Below are 22632 nucleotides of genomic sequence, written 5' to 3' on the forward strand. Positions count from 1 at the left end.
ACAAATCTGAGAATGAACGGCTTATTAAAAATCAATATAGGTGGCACAATGTGATCGGAGCACAAAGACCAGCAAGACCCCGTTCTCAAAATGCTTTCCCTTATTCCTGCCCACAGTCATGAGTCCCTCACTTTTTCCTCTGCTTAACTGAGAAATTCCTTGAAAGAAAAATCTCCCTGCACTGCCTCACCCATCAGTCATTCCACAACTCCTTGTGATCTGGCTTCAGTTTTCAGAGCTCCACAACTACTCTCTAGTTAAGAAAAATCAACAATGGCTACTTCTTTTAAATGCTGGATTTAGTGGGTGTCTCAGTCCTGGTCTTTTGATTTGCCAGCACTTGGTATTTGACTGGGTTTCTCTCCATTGCCAGGTCCAGTTGAATCTATCCACTGTGTGCTCTCCTTTGTCTTCTAATTGACACAGCCTGTCCCCCTCCTTAATAAGAAAATCAATCTCTCTGTGCCTCTCCCTGCCACCTTTCCAGTCATCAAATTCTTTCAAAAGTACAAGTGGAAGCCTATCCATACTTTTCAGAATTCCATCCAAATTCCTCACCCTGGTTTTCAAAAGACTCCGAAAAAAGACCCTTACTTGCCTCCCTGTCCCTGCACTTCATTGTTTCATGACATGGATTCTATGCCCCGGCCAAAACAGACTATTGCTATTTCCAGAGTACATCTCATGTCTTTCCGCTTCCACAGTAATGCTCATATTAGTCCTTTCACCCTGCATCACTCACAGTTACTACCCTGATACCTGCTTACCAAAGTTCCATTCTTAATTTCATGAACCCCTCAAATGGCATTTTGGAATCCCTACATCTCTCATTTGGCACTTTTTTTTTTTTTTTTTACCTTGAATTCTATCAGTCTGCATCTTATCTTCCCTACAAGATTATAATTTCCTGTAGGGCGAGCATGATTTGTTTCTCTCTGCATTTTCTACACAGGGTCCTACACGAGAAAGATGTTCAGTAAAGACTTTCTGAAGTAAAATAACAAATGTTCTAACTTTGAATCACACCCATTTTCCCCAGAAAATACGTTAATACAACCTATTTGGGTTTGGCAAAAACAGGAGAGAGAAAAATTCCCATGAAAGCAGACTACCTGGTTTAAATTTAAAAATAAAAGACAATGTGAGTGGAGTACGCCCATACAGGAATAAAGTGCAGAGCCAAGTCATAAAGCCAACCATAAAATCAGTCCTCTCACTTTAACCATCTTCCCACATTACCTCAATGGGTTTCGCTCCTTTGTGTGCAACTTTTAAAAATAAAAAAAGAAAGACAATCTGGAGCTGTCTTTCCCCACAAATATCTCCCCTCCATCCACAGCTACTGCTGAAGACATCTACCCAGTTCAATGGTTAGATCTTAGTATTTGCATAAAACTCAGATCTTTGTGATAATCTGAAAATATTAAAAATCTTATAGGTGTCTGAAATTACTTAGGCCATAAATATGCTTAATTCTAAGTCCCTAGGATCATTGAAACACTACTTTCTAAAAACCATTTATAGGTAAGCCAACATACATGTGGCAGGGGGTATGTTCAGGTCTACTGAATGGATCAGATGTGGGGGTACCTCCAGAGAGACAAAAAGGGAGCAACGCTTTTTTGGCAGGCAAGAAATGTATAGCTATTTTAAGTCCCTTAGCATAATACATCCCTTTGAACAGCACTGAAATGAATTGAACCAGATGAACTCTGCCTTGTTAGTAGGTAATTTAATGCTTAACAACCTGAAACACATTCAATCCACATCAACTTAACACCTTTTTCACAAAGGACTTTAAAGGTGAAATGGTTTCCAGTGGGAGATGAGCAACTACGTGCCCTGCAGGGAAGTAGTCTTGTTAGTGGCTCTCAGCCATCACTCACTCAACTCCACTCAGAAAAGGCTGATTGATGTAGCTCTGGGGAAGGAAGATACAGGTGAATATGAGTCGATTTATTATTTTTAGCTATGTGCCTAGTTTAAAAGAATTTCACGTGACCCTTTTCTAAATAATTAGAACAAAACTGCTTTATTACTTATTCTAATCTAATGCTTAGTATCATAATAAAATAAGGCACAATATTAAACAATGTAGCCTTCATTCAACTATAGCATCAAACCAGTTGATCAATGGGCTGCCAAGGATTGCAGCTCTATCTTCCACACATTCTCATATGCAGAATGTATACAGACCATACTCCAGGGAATACAGCTGGGTTTTAAAAAAGCAAATTTACTCGTTAGGAAGCACTTACAAATTTTCCCAAACACCTTAGTTTGCACCTGAACTCCATCCTTTCCTAGGCCTCCATGCTGTGGTTTTAGATGAAGCTGTCATTCCACTTGAAATATTGGCAAACTAGCCATCATGGCATTTCATAAGAAATGACAGCATATTTTTACCAGTTAAAATGAAAACTAGCTCAGTCACCACAATAAATTCATATGGGGATTGGCTTCAATATACATATTAGAATAACAATGATAAATTTGTATTTATAAATTTCTGCAGAGATATATTTGGCAGAACAACTCATCTCAGAGAAAACAATGAGAGATGGTCTCTCACGTGTGTGTGTAGAAGAACATGGAGGAGGCTGTGCCAAAATCTGAGTTCAAATATCGAGGGAAGAGGTCAGAGGAAATGAAAGTAAGGTTAGATACAAGGAAAATGAGGGCATTCTCAACAGGGCAGTGCTTTGAGTAGTGGAAGGGATCAGCAGACAAAGTATTGTGTTCACAGAAGGTGAAGCAAGGGTTAAATAATCTAATGACTTTGACAGAGAAGATAAAAAAGTGGCAAGAACTTCTGCCATATTATTTTATCAGTGACTAAGAAAGTCTGGGACACAGTGTGATGAAAATACTGCTTTTCATCTTATTAGAACTCCAGATAATGAATTTTCAGGAAGGCTTCTTTTGATTTCCAGTCTTTCTTCTTCCTTTATTATGTAGACTCAAGTATTTATCCGGAGAGTGGTTTATTTACTCGTTCATTTACCATGCACATAGAGAGTACCTGCTAAGACAGGCCCCTGGTCTGGGGGCTATTGGGAACACAAAGCTGAGTAAGAGTCGGACCTTCAATCTGTAGTGTTCCTATCTAGTATGCACAAACCATCACACAACAAAAGTCCTGGAGCAAAGAGAAGCAGCCACCATGCTCTGCGCAGAGTGGACCCATAAAACTCATCAAGACTCACTCACATCCCTGGACTTCTGAGCGTCAATCTACTCTGTCCTCCCTCTGCAACTAGGTTCTTGGAAAACAATACACAATTTTACACTCGTCAGGTCACTGAATCATCAACCAAACCAGCTTATATATCTCTGGGGCAAGCCTTGTTTCCAAAAGTGGTGTTGACAACCGTGAGGTTCTGAGTTAGGTCTCAGCTCCATAATTCAATCCCTGATTGAGTTAATTTATCAGAGAAAACAGGGCATCCAATAAGCACCAGTTTTCAGTTAAATGGTTGAAAATGTTGGAAATAAAATGACAAGTTTATATTTCCGAAGTTGCTAAGGAATGAGAGGGTTACCCTCTGATGCCTCACATAAGGAGAGAAAATATTCATTTTTCTGTGAATATAAAAGGGTTAACATTTGACAGAGGGAAAAATGTCTCTTACACATTATGTGGACTTGATAAACATTGACAAAATGAAAATCTGAGTTGGATGCTTCAGATGTCCGTCAAAAATTAATTACCTGTCAAAAATACTCCTCCCAATACTCCACCCTCCCCACTCCTATACACCCACTTCTGCTTCAATTCAGAAAAGCAAATTGAATTTCATTCTGGTCTAATAACAGATGGCTTTCATGCTAAGCAATCTGAATTATCTGACAGCAAACAGTATCCTACTGGAACATTTTTGTTATCTCCTATCAACTGCCAAACCAAGAAGACCAATACTCAAAGGCAGCAAAGGGGAAAACAAAAATATACCATTCTCTTAGGAAACAAATTCAACTACCAACATAAAAGCCATAATTTCTTGGATACGGGACTTAATACAGTCTGAAGGAAAGTACAGTCCTTGAATATCCCTGAGGGATTAGTTCCAGGATCTCCCATGGATACAAAAATCCATGGATGCTCAAGTCCCTTAATTAAACTGGTGTAGTATTTTTTCATATAACCTATGCATATCTTTTCATATACTTTAAATCATCTCTAGATTACTTATAAAACCTAACACAACATAGATAGTAAATATGTAAATAGCTATGTAAATAGTTGTTATACTATATTTTTAAATTTGTATTTTTTTATTGTTGCAGTTTTTTTGTTTTTTTTTTAAGATTGAGTCTCTCTCTGTCACCTAGGCTGGAGTGCAGGGGCACAGTCTCGGCTCACTGCAACCTCCGCCTCCTAGGTTCAAGCAATTCTCCTACCTCAGCCTCCCAAGTAGCTGGGATTACAGGCGCCTGCCACCACGCCCAGCTAATTTTTGTACTTTTAGTAGAGACGGGGTTTTGCCACGTTGGCCAGGCTGGTCTCGAACTCCTGACCTCTGGTCATCCACCCACCTCTGCTCCCAAAGTGCTGGGATTATAGGCATGACCCAGTGCGCCCAGCCTTGTTGGATTTTTTGTTTTTTGTTTTTTTTCTATTTTTGATCTTCAATTGGTTGAATCTTAGGATGAGAAACCTACAGATATGGAGTGTATTCTGTTGACTAAAATGGCTTTTATAGCTAAGCCCTAATATTTTATTTTTGAATTGAGTTTTATATACATTTATTATAGAAGCTTTTCCTCTCACTTGCCTATTCTTGTATTTAGCCATAGGGCCAATCCTGTTAATCTATGAAGGGGACTCATGAACCAAGATGGATAGTCAAGAAATACAATTTTATCTGAATGGTAGACAAAGGAATTTTTTTTTGGAGGTTGGCAAGTACGCAGAAGGGTGGAGCACACGTGTGGTAGCCCAAAATCATCATAGCTATGATGACCACACCTCCACTGTACTATGCTGACTTCTTGAGCCAAGGCTTGAAAATCAGTAACTGCCAGTCACTGAACATAGAAGCCCTCGGATACAAGATACATTATGCATTGGAAAAGCATTTATGTACTTCTGTTTCAAAAGCTGTTACTAAATTTTCTGAGCAGTATGGCAACAAATGCAAAAACTGCATATTGCCAAAAATACCAGGCTTGAAACATCTGGATTTTTTCCCTTTCATTTCCTGTGTTTGTCCCTTCACAACTAAACTCCTGGAGTAGCTCTGTCCCAGGCTTCTAACAGTCCCTTACTCCAGTTCATTCTGCCTTACATCTTTAACCCACATGCTCGGCCTGTCTCATTTTGGCTCATAAACCTTCAACAGTGTCTCAGTATCCACAAGAAATGTTGAAATCCCCTTGGCTTAGCATTCAAGATCCTATACAATTCAACCTCAGCCTACCCTTTAAATCATGATTTTGTTTCTCTCTGATGCGAATCTCCTTTCTGCATCTGGCAGTCTAATAACGATTTAGCAAAGCAGTCCTACAGTCTTCTTATTTTCCAGAAAAACCCCTCCTCCTCCTTTCCCACTCAACCCACACATAAAAATATCTTCTCCATTCCTCTCTGTTCATCCAGTGTCCTCCTAAAATTCAAGATCTAGCTCATGATACACCACAATTTTCTCTCCTTACCAATTTTTATAGCACTTGACATAGAAACCATGATTTGCCACAAAAATCTGAAGAGAACTGAGATCATGTAGTCCAAATCCTTCATCTTCCACACAGATCATCTCTTTGCACTTTTACATGTTTTTACATGGACCTATTTCAACAAATATGTTATAAGCTCTTCATAAGTTGTACGCTGAAGTTCCCATCTTATACTTTCTTATATGTTCCATAATAAAATAATCGCAGTAAATATTTTGCAAATTTATTAGGTTAATTAGTAAATACATCGTCCTTAAGTGTATTAAAAATCGGCATATAATGCCTATTGTGGGAGGTGGCGAAAAAGAAGCAGGGAATTTTGACAGGACTCCATAGAAATATTAGCAGTATAAAAATAGTCTTCCTAAATATCAGATAATGTTGGCAGACATCACTGATCCTCACCGCATCAAAGAACTTCAGAGATGAGATTCTCAGATGGGGCAAACTCATTCAGAGATGAGCTAAGATGTCTGTTTCTCACACTCCTGGGCATTTAAAAACAAAATCTTAGAACATGATGGCCCATTTGCTTGTATTAAAGATCATTTTGGTTTTGGCTGTATCAAAATGAGCCCCACCCAAAAAGAGCTGTGCCAAAATGCCATGCACTGTACAGAAGCAGGCCTGGTTGTATTTGTTTTATTTCTGGAGTGTCTGTCATCTGCATGTATAACTCAGAGTGTTTCCAAAATGCTTTTCACTCAAGTGACATCACATGAGCTTATTTTCTATACATCTTTTCTAGAATAACATCTGTAGATTACAAACAAAATAAAGACACTTTATAATATTAAACACTGTCAAAACAACTGCAGACCTTTATGGACTACATTTGAGAGAATATTGCTATGACACACTTAAATATATTTAAAATGTTGGCTTTCAAAAGTATTATCACTATAAATCACTCTAAAGTGAGTTTAAGTGTCATCCTAACAAATGCCACAAAGCAAAAATCAATCTACCCCAAAACAAAAACTTGAGATGCACAGTATTTGCAATTGAATTATATGTAATTGAAGTGTTTGTATATACCACAAGTGGGTTTCACAAATATGAGAAAAAAACATGTAAAATTCCTACCTTGCGTTTGTTTCTTGTTCACTGCATTATCGGCTTTATGTCGTTTCTAAGGTTTAAAAGCAAAAAGAACAACTATGAAAATGTGAATGAGATTACTAAAACAAGAGAACACTCATACCAAAAAAGATTTAGCTTATGTTTCTCAAGGTTTTTATCCTTTCTCATTCATGTCAATGTTAAAGTATGCATTGCTGGAGGAATGGGGATAGGAAGAATTAGAGCATACCTAGGAATTTTAAAACTAAAAGAACAATTCCCAGTATCTCCATACAGTGCCCCTCTTCTGAGAGCCCAAGTTTGTGGTCCTCACGAGGATCTTACCTCAGCACATAGGTAGGATTAAAATTTTAATGTACTAGAAAAGTATGAAAGGTTGATTTAGTATTTTGCTTTAATAACTCACTTTAAAAAGGAGATTGCCTGAGAGAATTATCTATAATAACTATCGTTTAATAATGGTATTGAAATATTTTCAGCTTCTTACGAAATTCATTACCAAATTAAGCTGAGCACATCCTCTATAATTCAGTGATGTGCTGATGTTTGTCAATGACTTGAACCAACATCTACCATTGACATATAGACTCTCCTGTTCACTGCTCTCCTGCATTTCCTCCTCTCACCACTTGCAACCAAAAGCCATTGAATTACATAATCTCATCATATTTTCCTTCCTCCCAAGAGCACCTACAAAATTACACAATAAGCAAGTGAGTTAGTCTAAGTCTAGGTAAGTTTAAAGAGTTGCATAAGCCAAGGTTTCACAGCAGTGGGTAAGAAAAAGAAACAGAAGGTCAGAGGAAAGGTGAGAATCTGAGTGGCCAGGGAAGCTTATTTTCTCTCCGGTTCACCTAGAGGTTTTCATCTAAACTTACAGCATCGAGTATAACTCATCAAACTCTTAACACTGCAGAAGAGTGCTTAGTGTAACTAACTCTGTTTGCTCAAAGATCCTGTCATGTAAAGCCTGAAGTTGAATTTAGTTGTGCATACCTGACTATAATATGGGTTGGAACAAATGTAAAACAAATGAGTTCCTAAGTTTTCCATTTGAGAAAAAATACAGTTTTCAGAATCACTGTGCACATATGAAAACACTGCAAGAGAAAAATCTAGAGGTGTGGATTAGCACTCCTCCAGGATATGGCAACACCCAAGAGGAACAGACAAGAGCTGGCAGTGTACACCCAGTTCGTGGAAACAATCAGCTACTGAACTGCACAAAATACGAACAAAACATTCAAAATGCCTCTGCGAAAGAATTATTGAGAATGATTCTACCCACATAGACATGCAGGAACACAATTAGAACTCCTTTTCAGTATAAAATACTCACTAACAAAAGTGTATTAATGTAGACTTTTAATAGGCATATTATTGCTTCCAAAAGCAAGCACAGTTTGCCAAAAAAGATTCTTAAATGTTTAAAGTTCTGTTAAATATGTAGCACCAGTAGAGATTTTCTAGTTATAGAACTTTGAAAATACTCTTTTTGCTTGTTAGTAGAGATTATAAGAAAATTAGAAAGTGATTCAAAATAAATTTTGATCAAAAATAACAGTCCAAGGTAAATTTAGATATGTAAAAGAGGCACAGATGTTTCCAAAATATGAGACAATGGTTAGATTTCCAACTAAAGGAGACAAATAAAAGCTAATTAATGAAACATTCCACTTCAAAGAGGAAATTTAATCTTAGTGAAACCCGAGGCGATCTTAAACATCACTTTGCATCTACAGAGAATTCTTGCACAAGAGCATCTCTTTCCTCTATCTTCCCATCACAGAATAAATTAGGTTACTTGTCATGAAACAAGTGTGTTCAATATACTAAGGATCTACCTCAATAGGCAGATTTTAATCCCAAGACTACAAGAAGAAAGCATCTAACTTTTGTGTCTTGATGACATTATTCCTTCTAAAACTAAGAGTTCATAAAAAATTAAGCTATTCTCTGAGTTTAAATACCTCAACTATGTCATAATCCGAATTCATTTACTATCACTGAAGGCTAATGAATTATTTGATATCATCAGTATTAGGTTGATAGCACACCAATAAACTGTATTGTATAAACAGTATTATGAACTTCAGAATACACAGTATACAATGCTGACCACTCCCTCCTTCTGGAAACTCTTCCCTCCCTAGATATTTCTTATCACATCATTGCCAGGTTTACAATCTGCACCTTGACCCCTTCTTGTCTCCTTTCCCTACTTGCTATTCAGCGATGGTATTGCTCAAGGCTTACTCCCTGGCCCTCCTCGCTTCTAACTCCACATTCTCTTCTTACAACTCTTTCATACCTGCAGTTTGAATTATAACCAGTACATAAATACACAGCAGTCAAAACTCTCATCTGAGCTCCACGATTATATCTGGTTGCGTCTTCAACATCTCTCTGGCAATCTCAAAGGCATCTCAAACTGTCCACAAGGCAACCTGTGACCTTAATCTCCAAGACCTGGTACTTGTCTCAGACATGGAAACACATGTCATTCATTTACCCAAACCAGGAACTTCATTCTTATACCTTTGTTTTCTTCTCATTCCTATCCAAGCCATTCTTTCACTCAATAAATATTTACTAAACACTGACTATGTGCCAGGCCTTGTTACTGCTGCCGAGACTACAGTACAAGTGACAAAACCCCTTCCTTGCATGGAGCTTACATTCCAGTGGTTGTGGATAGAATAGGGTATGTAGCATGTTAGAGGGTGGTTAAGTCTTGTCAGTTTTATACTTAAAAATGTAGTAAATTCATTTTCTTTCTTTTCACCATGTCTACCATACATGCTGAGTCTAATATATCTTATATATATTTTTTACACTAACAACTGGAATATTCTTGTCTGCACAAATGCTGTTTTCCTTGTAATCCATTTTCCACTGTTTAGCCAAAAGGATCTGTAGATGATAATATAGTTAACATTTGTTCATCACTTACTATATACCAGGCACTATTCTAACGACTTCATGTGCATCATTTAATTCTCATTAATAACCTAGTATGAATTTTTTTTTTTTTTTTTTTTTTGTTAGATGGAGTCTCGCTCTGTCACCCAGGCTGGAGTGCAGTGGTGGGATCTTGGATCATTGCAATCTCTGCCTCCAGGGTTTAAGCAATTCTCACCAGTGTGATTACTTGATTAATGTCGATCTCTTCTGTTGGATACAAGCTCCATTATGGCTACTTTTACTCACTAACATAGTCTCAGTATTTGGTTCCTACACACTGTAGACTTTGAATAACTATTTTATAACGAATGGAGTCTACTAGTATTTATATTAACAAGTTTATAGCAAAGAGGGAACATTTTTAGTGGTAAATATCAATTTAACAAATTTGATCTTTATCATAGGAACTAGCATTTAGCATAATACAGCTTTTTAGAAAAGAGTTCTCCATCAATTTTAGAGTATTTTCAAGTATGTGTGTTGCTATTAACACATAAAAATAGAAAATGATACTATGTTGTCTAAAGCATCAAGAGTTAAAATGCACTGGGGTGTATAAATCTTCAGTATCTTACCTGCAGGTAATTCTATTTTTATCTATCTATCTATCTATCTATCTATCTATCTATCTATCTATCCATCCATATATCTATCTAATCTATCTTTTAAATTTTAAATATCTATATATAGATTTAAAAACATTATCTAATAGAATATAGGAAAGTTTACTGGATTGCAATCTCTACTTTATTCACTGATGTATTAGTGGCAGCCATGACCAGTCTTCACCAATATCCAGCTCTCCACTTCCATGGACCTTGAGATAACACCTTCTCTTTGCCATGTCACTAGTTCTAATATTGAGCTATAAAGAGATGTGTGCTCCCTTTCTGGACCAAAACATAGAAGAAGTGAGATCCCATCCCTTCTCCCCACCCTTGCTACAATAACCACCAATATTCCACAAAGCAGAATCTTGATTCAGGTTATTCCCTGATGCCCTCCATCATGTGTCTTTCAGTAACTGAAAAACAAACAATGTATTAAGCCACTGACATATGAGACATGATTACTAGCACAGCAAAGTTTAACACATCCTCATACATATCCTAATGAATACCTGGCAGCTCAAGAGTTCTTCAAATGTTCTTGCTGAAGGGATAAATGAATAAATGTATTCATTATTCTCACTGATAAAGACAGCTCTTTGTCCAACTATCTAAATTGTTATTTGATTTGTCCCCCATTTTAGAGAGTATTCTTTCAAACTTTCTATCACTCTACAGTTTTACATAAACTTCTTGTTAAGCTACTCTTACAATTTCTAGCCAATTTCTTAACAGTGATTTCACTGGAAAACTACTCCATATAATATTATTATATCACAATACTATTATTACATTCTTTAGGACTGCATGATTAGCAGCTTTCTAATAGTACCCAATTATTATATTATGCCAAAAAGAGTTCTGTTAAAAAACAAAAAACAAAAAACAAAACTTCTTGAATACAATTTTATTTGCCATGTACTTTCGAAGATGGAGTACTGGAAACCATAGCTAGAGAGATTATAGCTTTGCCAGGGAACAAAACAAAACAAAACAGACAGGGAAGGCAGTTTTAAGTAGTGATTATAAGGCAGGAGTCTGGAGCCAAAATGCCTTTTTTGAATTCTGACAGCCCCAGTTGTGACATTGGACAAGTTACGGTACCCCTCCTGCCTCCTCTTATCTATAAAATAGGGATAAGATCAATAACATCTTCAAGGGTTGTTATAAGGTTTAGTAAATGTAAAGGACATAGAGTAAGTACAACCTAGAAGCACAATAAATGTTGTTAATATTACTGTTGGTGACTCTTCACAATCATGCAGAGCCAAGAGCACTGGATAGGACGGAATTCTGATTCTATCACTTCCTTGGACAAGTTACATGACCTCTCTAAGCCTCAGCTTCCTTACCTTTAAAACTGGGTTAACATCCAACTTTCAAAGTTACTGAAAAAGTTAAATGAGAAAAACATTTGCAAAACACTAGCCGGATGCCTAGCAAACTAAAGTTACTCAACGAAAATTAGGCTAAACAAAGAAAAGGGAAGTCCATAAGGCAAAGAAAGTGACAAAAGTGTAGTAAAGACCAATTCCCGTGGACTGCCAAGTCCTACCACAATTTAAAGGTTGGCAAGTCAGTGTGGAGCAATACAGGTAGGAATCTCTTACACTTCTCAGCTAGTGTCTCCATCAAGTATGTCATTTTCAATCAAGAGGACTATGCTGTTTCACACACATGCACACACATGTACAACACCTGTTTGTACTCTTAAATACTTGGATGCTTTTGAAACTGATGATCTAAATCTTCAATTGACCTATTCCTAATATGGCACATGCCATCTTAATAAGATCCCAATTTGATCCTCTATAGAAAAAATGTTAATGTTTGTATAACTTTAAATTGGAGCATTCTAAACAATTTCTCAGCATTTCCTTGCTTTACCATCTTACTTTCCTAAGGCTTAACAGATCGTCATCTCAGACTGGCAAAGAACTATTTTAGAATAAAATACCTAGGAGTACAGCTAACTAGGGAGGTGAAAGATCTCTACAAGGAAAACTACAAACCACTGCTCAATGAAGTCAGAGATGACAAAACAAAAAACATTCCATGCTCCTGGATAGAAGAATCAATATTGTAAAAATAGCCATACAGCTCAAAGCAATTTACAGATTCAATGCTATTCCCATTAAACTACCATTGACATTCTGTAAAGAATGTCAATGAATAGTTTAAAATTTAACTATTTAAAAATTCATATGGAACCAAAAGGAGAGCCCAAATAGCCAAGGCAATTCTAAGCAAAAAGAACAAAGCTGGAGGTATCAATCATGCTACCCAACTTCAAACTATACTACAGGGCTATAGTAACCAAAACAGCATGGTACTAGTAGAAGAACACACATGGATCAATGGAACAGAACAGAGAACCCAGAAATAAGACTGCACACCGACAACCACCTGATTGTCGACAAAGCTGACAAAAACAAGCAATGGGGAAAAGAGTCCCTATTTGATAAATGATGCTGGAATAACTGGTTAGCCATATGTAGAAGACTGAAACTAGACCCTTTCCTTACACCATATACAAAACTCATCTCAAGATGGATTAAAGACTTAAATGAAGGCTGGGCACGGTGGCTCATGCCTGCAATCTCAGCATTTTGGGAGGCCAAGGTGGGTGGATCACCTGAGGTCAGAACTTCAAGACCAGCTTGGTCAGCATGTCAAAACCCTGTCTCTACTAAAAATACAAAAAGCTGTGAATGGTGGTGGGAACCTGTAATCCCAGCTACTCAGGAGGCTGAGATGGGAGAATCGCTTGAACCCAGGAGGCAGAGGCTGCAGTGAGCCAAGGTCACACCACTGAAATCCAGCCTGGGCAACAGAGTGAAAATTCAGCTCAAAAACAAAAAAAACAAAAATAAACAAACAAAAAAAGACTTAAATATAAAACCCCAAACTATAAAAACCCTAGAAGAAAACCTAGGTACATATGTACGTTCAGGACACAGGCATGGGCAAAGATTTCATGACAAAGATGCCAGAAGCAATTGCAACAAAAGCAAAAATTGGCACATTGGATCTGAGTAAAGAGCTTTTGCACAGCAAAAAAAGAAACAAACAAAAAAAAAACTAACAACAGCGTAAACAGACAACTTACAGAATGGGGGAAAACACTTGCAAACTATGCATCTGACAAAGGTCTAATATCTGGCATCTATAAGGAACTTAAATTTACAAGAAGAAAACAACCCATTAAAAAGTAGGAAAAGGGCCGGGTGCAGTGGCTCACACCTATAATCCCAGCACTTTAGGAGGCTGAGGCGGGTGGATTGCCTGAGGTCGGGAGTTTGAGACCAGCCTGACCAACATGAAGAAACCCTCTCAGTACTAAAAACACAAAATTAGCCGGGTGTGGTGGTAGTGCATGCCTGTAATTCCAGCCACTTGGGAGGCTGAGGCAGGAGAGTCGCTTGAACCTGGGAGGTGGAGGTTGCAGTGAGCCGAGATCGCACCATTGCACTCCAGCCTGGGCAACAAGAGTGAAACTCTGTCTCAAAAAAAAAAAAAAAAAAAAAAAAAAAAAAAAAAGCAGGCAAAGGACATGAATGGACACTTCTAAAAAGAAGACATACATGCGACCAACAAACACAAAAAAAGCTCAACATCACTGATTATTAGAGGAATGCAAATCAAAACCACAATGAGATGCCATCTCGTATCAGTCAGAATGGCATTTATTAAAAAGTCAAAAAAAACAGATGCTGGCAAGGTTGTGGAGAAAAAGGAACATTTATATACTATTGATGGGAGTGAAAATTAGTTCAGTCATTGTGGAAGATAGTGTGGTGATTCCTCAAAGACCTAAAGACAGAAATACCATTTGACCCAGCAATCCCATTACTGGGTACATACCCAAAGGAATATAAATCATTCTATTATAAAGGCACATGCATGTGTATGTTCATTTCAGCCTTATTCACAAAAGCAAAGACATGAATCAACCTAAATGCCCATCAATGATAGACTGGATAGGAAAATGTGGTACATATATAGCATGGAATACTATGCAGCCATAAAAAAGAACGAGATCATGTCCTTTGCAGGGACATGAATGGAGCTGGATGGAGGCCATTATCCTTAGCAAACTAACACAGGAACAGAAAACCAAATACCATGTGTTCTCACTTGTAAGTGGGAGTAAATGATGAGAACACATGGACACAGAGGGGAACACCACACACTGAGGCCCACTGGAGGGTGGAAGGTGGCAGGAGGGAGAGGATCAGGAAAAATAACTAAAAGTAACTAATAGATATTCAGCTGAATGCCTGGGTGATGAAATAATCTGTACAATAAAACCCCATGACACACATTTACCCATGTAACAACCCTACACATGTACCCCTGAACTTAAAAGTCTCTCTCTCTCTATATATATATATGAAGTATTTTAAAAGAATAGGAAAAAATCAAACCAAAACAAAACATTGGTCTCCTCAAGTAAGACAGTTAAAACAGATAAAACAGAAAAAAGGCCTGAATTTATCTGGGAGAGTTAGTTTTATAAAGGAGAAAATGACTTCCCCTTTCTCTTATTACTACAGAATAAAAATAGCAAATTTGGTTACGTTCTTTTAAAAAATGAGATAAAGGAAAAAGAAGCTTAGAACTACTAAATAAAGTGAGAAGGAATCAAAGGCATTTAATAAAGTGAAATTTATTAAAATTATTTAAATTAAAAAATAGAAAATATCAAAAAATATCACTTAATTTGGAGATGTTTTCATTTAATTGAAAATAATGTTCAAATGTACTTTTCTCCTCAAGTCAATTGGTATAGTAAATTAATTTCTTTTATTTGCTAAACTATAAATGCAATAGAACACTGTAACAAACATTTAGCAATATTATAGAAAACAAAAATTAACTTCAGGGGTAGGAACATATTCTAGACATTTGAAGTTGAATGGACAGCGCATGCCAAGAATTAAATGATTTAAGGAAAAACTAACATTTAAAACATATATAAATAACAAAGTCACATATATTTATGAAAAAAATAGAATACTTACAATATCTTCTATTATCTCTTTGATAGCTGCCACAGCTAAAATAAATAAGAGAGGAACCAGTGTTGTGTAACGACCTGTTGGTGACACATCAGGTATTTGCTATTTGGGAAAAAAAAAAAAATAAGAGAAATCCAATGAGAACTAGAAAATTTACAATAGATTCAAGAAAACAGTCTTAGTGCCTTCTAAAACATGACTCACTGATTTTAGTATCTTGGCGGACTAATGCTGGGTGAAGTAATTTGTTCATATCTGATAAGTACTGGAAAAGCATGTTAATTAGTTTCATGGTAAGCAGTTGTATATAGGACTACCACCTCCATTGGAAAATTGGCTACATAAGTTACAGTATATCTATTCACTAAAATATAACTATTAAAATGACATTTTAGAAACACAATGAATAACTGGGAAAATATCCACACATTGTTATATGAATACGGCAGGTTACAAAACAATAGGTATACTATGATCCCCTTTTTGTAAACTAAATCAATAAACAACGGTTGGAAGGAAAAAAGAAAGACCAGAAGGATATATACCCACAATTTAAGAGTAATTGTCTCTGGTGGTGGAATAGTGAGAGTTTTAAATTTTTTTCCTTGTGTTTTGTGGTGTTTTAAAAATTCTTTATTTTCAAGGTCAATGAAAATATTTTTTCAAATTTAAGTATATGTTAAACACGCTACTTTTAATAAACTGGAACTTTTTCTGACTACAACTAATTTACATACAAAGAGAAGCACAAGATTTAAATTCTTGCATTCTAAGGTTCAGAGTTGACGCTTTTACTATAAAAATTAACATTTTAAGAAAACGTACCATCCCCTTTACCACCCAACATGAACAGTCCTTGCCACATCAAATTTATAGAACATCCAAAATAAGCTGATAAAAATGAAGCAAAAGGCTGGAAAAGGTAGTGGATTCTAACACTGCTTGCAGCAGGAGCCAGAAATGCCCACCAAAACCAGCTTACCTCTCGGCATTTAGACAAACCTCAGGGGATTGGTCACAGGCTTAACATTTATTAGTACCTGAACATTTGACAAGGTTTTATGATATGACTTTACCTGAAGCAGTGCAATAAAGAGAAAAAACGAATTAGCAGCTCTTCTGAACTGAGAGTAGAGAAATCTTGGAAGGAATGTGATTATGTTGTATTTTGCAGTGCTAGAAAACAAAAATGAAAAGCAGTATAAAACTTCTCCATAATTAGCACCCATACTACAAAGTTCTGTTACTACCATATAAAAAGTTAGATAAGGAACATTTGCCGCTGTTTCAAACTGGGAGAATATTGCAAAGGGTTATTAACCTAAATGAAAGAGAGTGAAAAGGTTAAATAAATAGTAAACAGTGAATACCACAGGTTTTATTTTTTGCATAATCTTTTGTCCTTTTTGGCCGGTTAGCCTGCTTAACATTACTAGAAGTAGCTTACAAAGAAGAGCAACTTTGGAGTTAAAGGGCTCCAGTCCTCCATAAGACAGAGTACAACATGTGAGTAGAAAATAAAATCTTGCAAAAAAAATCCCCCCAAATCAGCAATTTGACCTGACACTGTAAACAGAGATGCCTTTTCTGGATAATTTCAGGGAGATTTCTGGGGTTCTGCTTGAATTTTCTTCACTGCCACTCCAGGAACTTGGCTAGAAATCCACATTAAACACACCAGATATGCCCACATCAGTAAGATATCACCACTTAGCTCTTAGAAACATCTAGATCTTCCTATTGTTTATCAAATAGAAAGGAGATTAAAGCAGACACATGCCACATTACCCAAATTGAGAGGTGTTCCTCTAGAATTTGAAGTTGTACATATTAAGTGAGCACTTCTCAAATCTAGTAACTCTGCCACTGGAGAAACACTTTGCTAGCACTGAAGGTGTTTATGTGGTCCCAGAAGCCGCTTAAGTGGCCAGTGCTTACAGATACTTTTTACACTATTGTTGGAATGAAAACACAACAGTGCAGTGAAGTAATTTGCACAGCCCTCCGTTTTTCCCCACCATAATAAACTTCACAACTATTAAAAACCAATATTTAAAGACTATATAACCAGAAGGAATTCTTGGTGCAGAATTGCAAAGACCTCTCCTAAAATGTTAAAACTTGTTATCCAAAACCAGTAATGCATCGCTCTATTAACAGGTTTAGGACACAGGCATTTACACATAAGCAGCTTCCATTATTCAGACCATCTACGTAGACCTGGCAGAGGATGGGTGCTTATTCTTTCTGCTCCTCGCTATTTCCAGATTCTTATTAATATTTCTCTATGGGATAGAAGATGGAGAAACAGCCTATTCACACTGCCACGAGGGAGCTCTCAAATATTAACCGACTGCACTGAAAGTTCTTTGCAAGCATTTTCATTTTGACCTAACCAGCTCTGCTCTGCTGGCTGGTCTCATGGCATTCTTTGGAAGTTCCTACCTGACATGGTTATTGCAGAATTTTGTCAGCTGGGGCTGGTTGATGAAAATAGTCCTCACTTCCTCCTGGTCAGCCAGCGAGGTCTTCTCTGAAACATCATCTGTCTTCTCATAACCTTAAAAAGAGATCATCTTCTTATTGGACAAGAAATGTTTTATTGTCCAGACCAAAAACACATTTCATAACTAGTCTAGAATATGAAATCTGTTAAAAGCTACATGCTTCCCCTTACTGCTGTTTCTTTTATAATAAAAAGTAACATCCTCACATTTAACATTTCTACTGGATTTAAAGGGCAGCATTTAATAGTCATGTAAAAACTGAGCCATATCAAAAATAAGACATAACATCAACTTTACATTTCCCCCATAAGTGTTCAACTTATTTCCTTCCATTATATAAAAAGATGCCCAGAAGTAAAAATTATTTTTAAACTGGTTTAAATTACAGTTTTAGTTAAAACTAACAAGATAAAGGTAACTTAAAATATAGTCAAAAATTCAGGCATACGCATTTAATACTTTTCTGGGTTTTTTCCCAGATGAAGACAGAAGAAAAGATAGGTTTAAATAAGGAACTGCAACAGTGATCCAACTCACTATCATCACCTATTTGTTTCTCCAGTTAGAATTCAAATGAATTTTAAATTTCTCAAGAGCACTTCAAGTCATCTCATAATTATTGAAACAAAATGCTAGATTCAACTGCGTACTTTGTTGCAATGCTGACATTTCAAAAAATACATACAAGTTCTAGAACAGTATATGAACAGATAGTATTTTAAACAGCTTTTTGTACCTTCTAGTGAAAATCAAAGGGGTGACAACAGTATTATATCTCCAAAACCCATTTTTCTTCTCTGCTGCCTAGCCAATGCCAACTCCTCCCATAAGACCTGCTGACATGTGGTTTCTTCTGAAGTGTTCTATGATGTTCAAGTTAGAGAAACGTCTTTGGGTTTCCACAGCCCTTTGAACCTCCCCACTCTTCAGCAAAACACTTACCAGCAGGTTTTGTTGCTGTCTGAGTCAGGTTCCCCCTACCAGAATGGGAACTCCCTAGGGCCACAGAAGGTGTGTTATTCATCTTTCCAACACCAGTGCCAACAAACAGCAGGTACCCAATGTCTGCCAAATACATATACCCAATGAAAAAGGAGTGGTTGACTGTTTTTTGAGGGCAAGAAAAGCTGCTCCACCCACTGATTAAAAAACAACTGTTGGCCAAGTGCTGGTAACAAACTACATGAAAAGCTGGCCTGTGGGGTTTGTTATAGTTTGAAACCAGAAAATCATTGAGGTGTTCTACAAAGGTGAGAAGCATGAGCACAGGGACTGGGGTGTGAGAAACAGTGTCATGTGTGCAGGGGAGAGCAAACAGGGCAGTGCTGCTGGAGCACAGACAGAAGGCCGACTAGAAACCACGCTGAGGAAGCACACAGGCCAGGTCCCTGAGGACCCTGCGCTCTGCTTGGCAGCCAGCCACTGAAAGCTTTCCAAGTAGGAGGGGCGCAGGGTGAGAGGCACACTGTATCCTTATCACCCTGGAGGTCACATGCTCTGATAGGTACTGTCACACCCATTTTAGGGTTTCAGACCCAATCGACAGCTTTGCTCACAGTGTTTCCCTACACCATGTTCTAAATACACACGTTTCCCTCTAGTTTTGTATAATTGAAATTTCACACATGGATTATCAAATAGAGGGAGATCAATCTTTAAAAAAATTGAGTCCTTTATTAGGTCTTCCTTCCTGGTAGCATGAAGACCAGAGCGTGCTGTTCCCAGTCTCTGGATGAGAGAGAGCGCCTCAAAAACCAGCTCTCCACTCCACTCTGAGCTGATGTTCTCAGGTTGTGTTGTATTTACTTGATATAATGGACCTTTGAGTGTTGTATTTATGCAATGGGACTTTTGAGGGCCTGGCCCTGGGATGTCCTTAGCTGAGGAGCTGGGTGTCACTCCCTCTAGACATACCTACTTACACTGGGGTCTCAAATGCTGCTGGGAGAGCACTGGATACTGCTATCCACTGAAAGCAGTTGGATACTGCATCTCTCCCTCAGATATTAATTTGTATTCAAGAATTTCTGTGGGGCAAAGGATTTTCCTTGAACTAAAGGGATTGGAATTAACCCTATCCCTTATGTGGGAATCAGAGTAATTAAAACAATCCTAATGGATTTAGTAGGGGCCCAACCTACATCAGATAATGAGGGATCTTTAAAGAGAAAACTCACCAAAATGAGGGGAAAAGTCCAAACTGTAACCTGTTGCCAGGGGTAGGACCATCAAAGAGACTGGATGGCTCTGAGCACAGGCTGTCACAGATAACATAGGCTTTCTTTACCCAGGCACTACAAAAAAGCTTTGGCAAGATACTGTACATGAAGCTGAATGTCTGCAGAATGCTTGGCTCTGGTGTGCCCTGAGCAGGTGTGATACTGAGGAAGGGAGATCTGCACTGAAAGCAGGGAGTGAGACTCTTAGCCAGTAAGCTGGTAGTCACCTCTCCTCTGTCTCCTCAGCAGTGAATTGGAGAGCCATCAGGCACCTGAAGCCCACTCCCAGAATGTCTGAAGGCCAGAGGTTGCGGGTATCACCTTCTGCGATGTATCCAATTCTATGTTTACTCCTAGCAGGTGACAGCAAGCTAGCAGTAAACAGGCACAGCAATCTCAGAAGTTCTCAGAAATAGCTCAGTGAACATACTTGACCTCAGAGATCCTCAGGAATATTCTGATGAAGGTACCGGGGGAAAAGACTAGCATTTTTGCTAATTTGGAAGTGACAGTTTGCAACCATTATAATTAAACTCTTCAATGAAATCATCTTACATTACAGAAATGGGCAAGTTAGGTCTGGACTTAACGTAAGTAACCTGTCAGTCCAGACTCTTTCCATGGAGAAGAGAAACAGGCTCTTCTATTTGATTAATGAACCAACACTTTGAGGAAGGTAAGCAGCAATTTTGATCTCACAGTCCTGGGTTAGAGGTGAAAACACATTTGCTACATTCAAAATTGACAGTTATTCAATGCGCACCAGATAATTCTATTTTATGATTTCATTTTTTTATTTCCTTTGCATATCACCACCTTCATCAGCTATAATAACCACATAAAGAGCTACATGTGCACACCTGGGCAATGTCTAAGCTGAGCTATTAGAGTGGTGACAAAGACAATCAAAATAGGAGAATCCTTTACCACCCTGCCCCAAAGAGGGTCAAACTAAGATGGCATTCCTTCCTATACACGGTTCTATTCTTCGTTTTAAGGAACCCATGTCCCTTGCGATTTGTTTAATAATTTAGAGGGTTCGTTCACATAAGTCATTAAAATTTACTAGTAGCTTTTAATCCACCTGTCTGAACTCCTAAGGACTACTGAAAACTGTGACGCTTTTATGTCATCCCCTCACAGAAAGCAGGGGGAAGGGGAGTGCCGTTCTGGATCTAGTAACACTTCTCACTGAGTCTTCTCCGTAGGGCAGGCCTTCAGAAGCCTTCTTTGTCCGTAAGTCATGCTAAGGTGAAATATACTGAGAGAAAGAAACGCATCTTACTCATGCTCTTTGATATCTCTCTTAGCTTTTCCTAGCACAATCTTGCACAAAGAGGACATACGATACTCGCATATTTAATGGAAATGGACTGCAAGACATTCGACTGACTGCTTCTGAGATCCACTCAGTGACCCACCCATCTTCTCTAGTTCAGACTGAACTCTGAAGCCCACAATGTAATGGGTTCAAACCTCGTATTAAGTATAGTTGAATGAACAGTATTTGGTAAATGGCAAAGCCAAGAATAAAACATGACTTTAGGTAGTTACTTACTTTCACTAGGCTTCAGTTTCCTAATCTTTCAAAGAGAAATATTATGTGTTCGTCTCCTGGAATAGTTGGTAGTAAATGAATGAATATATATGCAATGTACTTAAAACACCTAATATTGTAATAGATTACAATACATGTAATTTGTATTACAATAAATGTAATAGATATTGTAAAAGTCTATTATACTTAAAGAGTTAACAGGGTGGATAATGATACAGTCATAGGCAGAGCCTCATAAAAATGGGAGGCAGCTTCTGGGTTAGAGGTTGAAGAATGTTTTGGGGTGGTAATTCTTTACCTTGTGGTGTAATTGACAATTCACCTGCTTCCCTTGTTACATGGTAAGTTACCTATTATACCTCTGTTCATAGTAAGCCCTCAAAGCCTGATGAATTAACAAGTGAGCAAAACCAGATTAGCAATATACTAGAAACAGATCTCTTTCAAGTAGACATATGTTGTCCAAGCCTGTAGGACTGATGTCCAAACAACAATTAGTAAATTTATGAGAATTAATTGCCATATGAACTAGAGTAACTGAAGTTCCATAATCAATTCAACTCTCCCAGATTGGCCTATGTAGAAAGTTAAATGACCAAAGTAACCCATCCACCAGTGGTTAGATGAACTAAGACTCTCATAGCATTGGAGAAGTACAGCCTGATGCAACCAATCCTGCTAAAGGGGTAGATGCATCTGTAGGATCAACCTCTTAAAAGTTTGTTGCAGTATCTTGGCAATGAGGCCATGATACTTCAAGTCTGTTGGCTAATGCTTCTATTCCCCTCCGCAGAACTGAGAAGAGTGCTGATAATGTTTAACCCCATGACTTACCCCTTCCTTGACCATCTCTATTCCCATTTCCATCTTCGAATACAAATTCATATTTATTTATTTATTTTTATTATACTTTAAGTTCCAGGGTACATGTGCACAATGTGCAGGTTTGTTACATATGTATACATGTGCCATGTTGGTGTGCTGCACCCATTAACT

At 37.6% G+C, this 22632-nt stretch overlaps 1 protein-coding gene across 1 annotated transcript in view; it reads right to left on the minus strand.

Moving 5' to 3' along the window:
- The window catches only part of ATP8A1 (ATPase, aminophospholipid transporter (APLT), class I, type 8A, member 1), a 292825-nt gene that overhangs the window by 237480 nt on the left and 32713 nt on the right, over window positions 1-22632 (minus strand). The window contains exons 2-5 of the mRNA XM_011968920.1: window positions 17798-17912; window positions 16429-16528; window positions 15356-15454; window positions 6763-6808 (exon numbers count right to left, since the gene is read on the minus strand). Coding sequence (XP_011824310.1) covers window positions 6763-6808; window positions 15356-15454; window positions 16429-16528; window positions 17798-17912 — 360 coding nt within the window. The remainder of the gene's footprint in view (window positions 1-6762; window positions 6809-15355; window positions 15455-16428; window positions 16529-17797; window positions 17913-22632) is intronic.

The sequence above is a fragment of the Mandrillus leucophaeus genome, unplaced genomic scaffold (genome assembly GCF_000951045.1).
Source record: "Mandrillus leucophaeus isolate KB7577 unplaced genomic scaffold, Mleu.le_1.0 Scaffold865, whole genome shotgun sequence".
In the NCBI taxonomy this organism is placed as follows: domain Eukaryota; kingdom Metazoa; phylum Chordata; class Mammalia; order Primates; family Cercopithecidae; genus Mandrillus; species Mandrillus leucophaeus.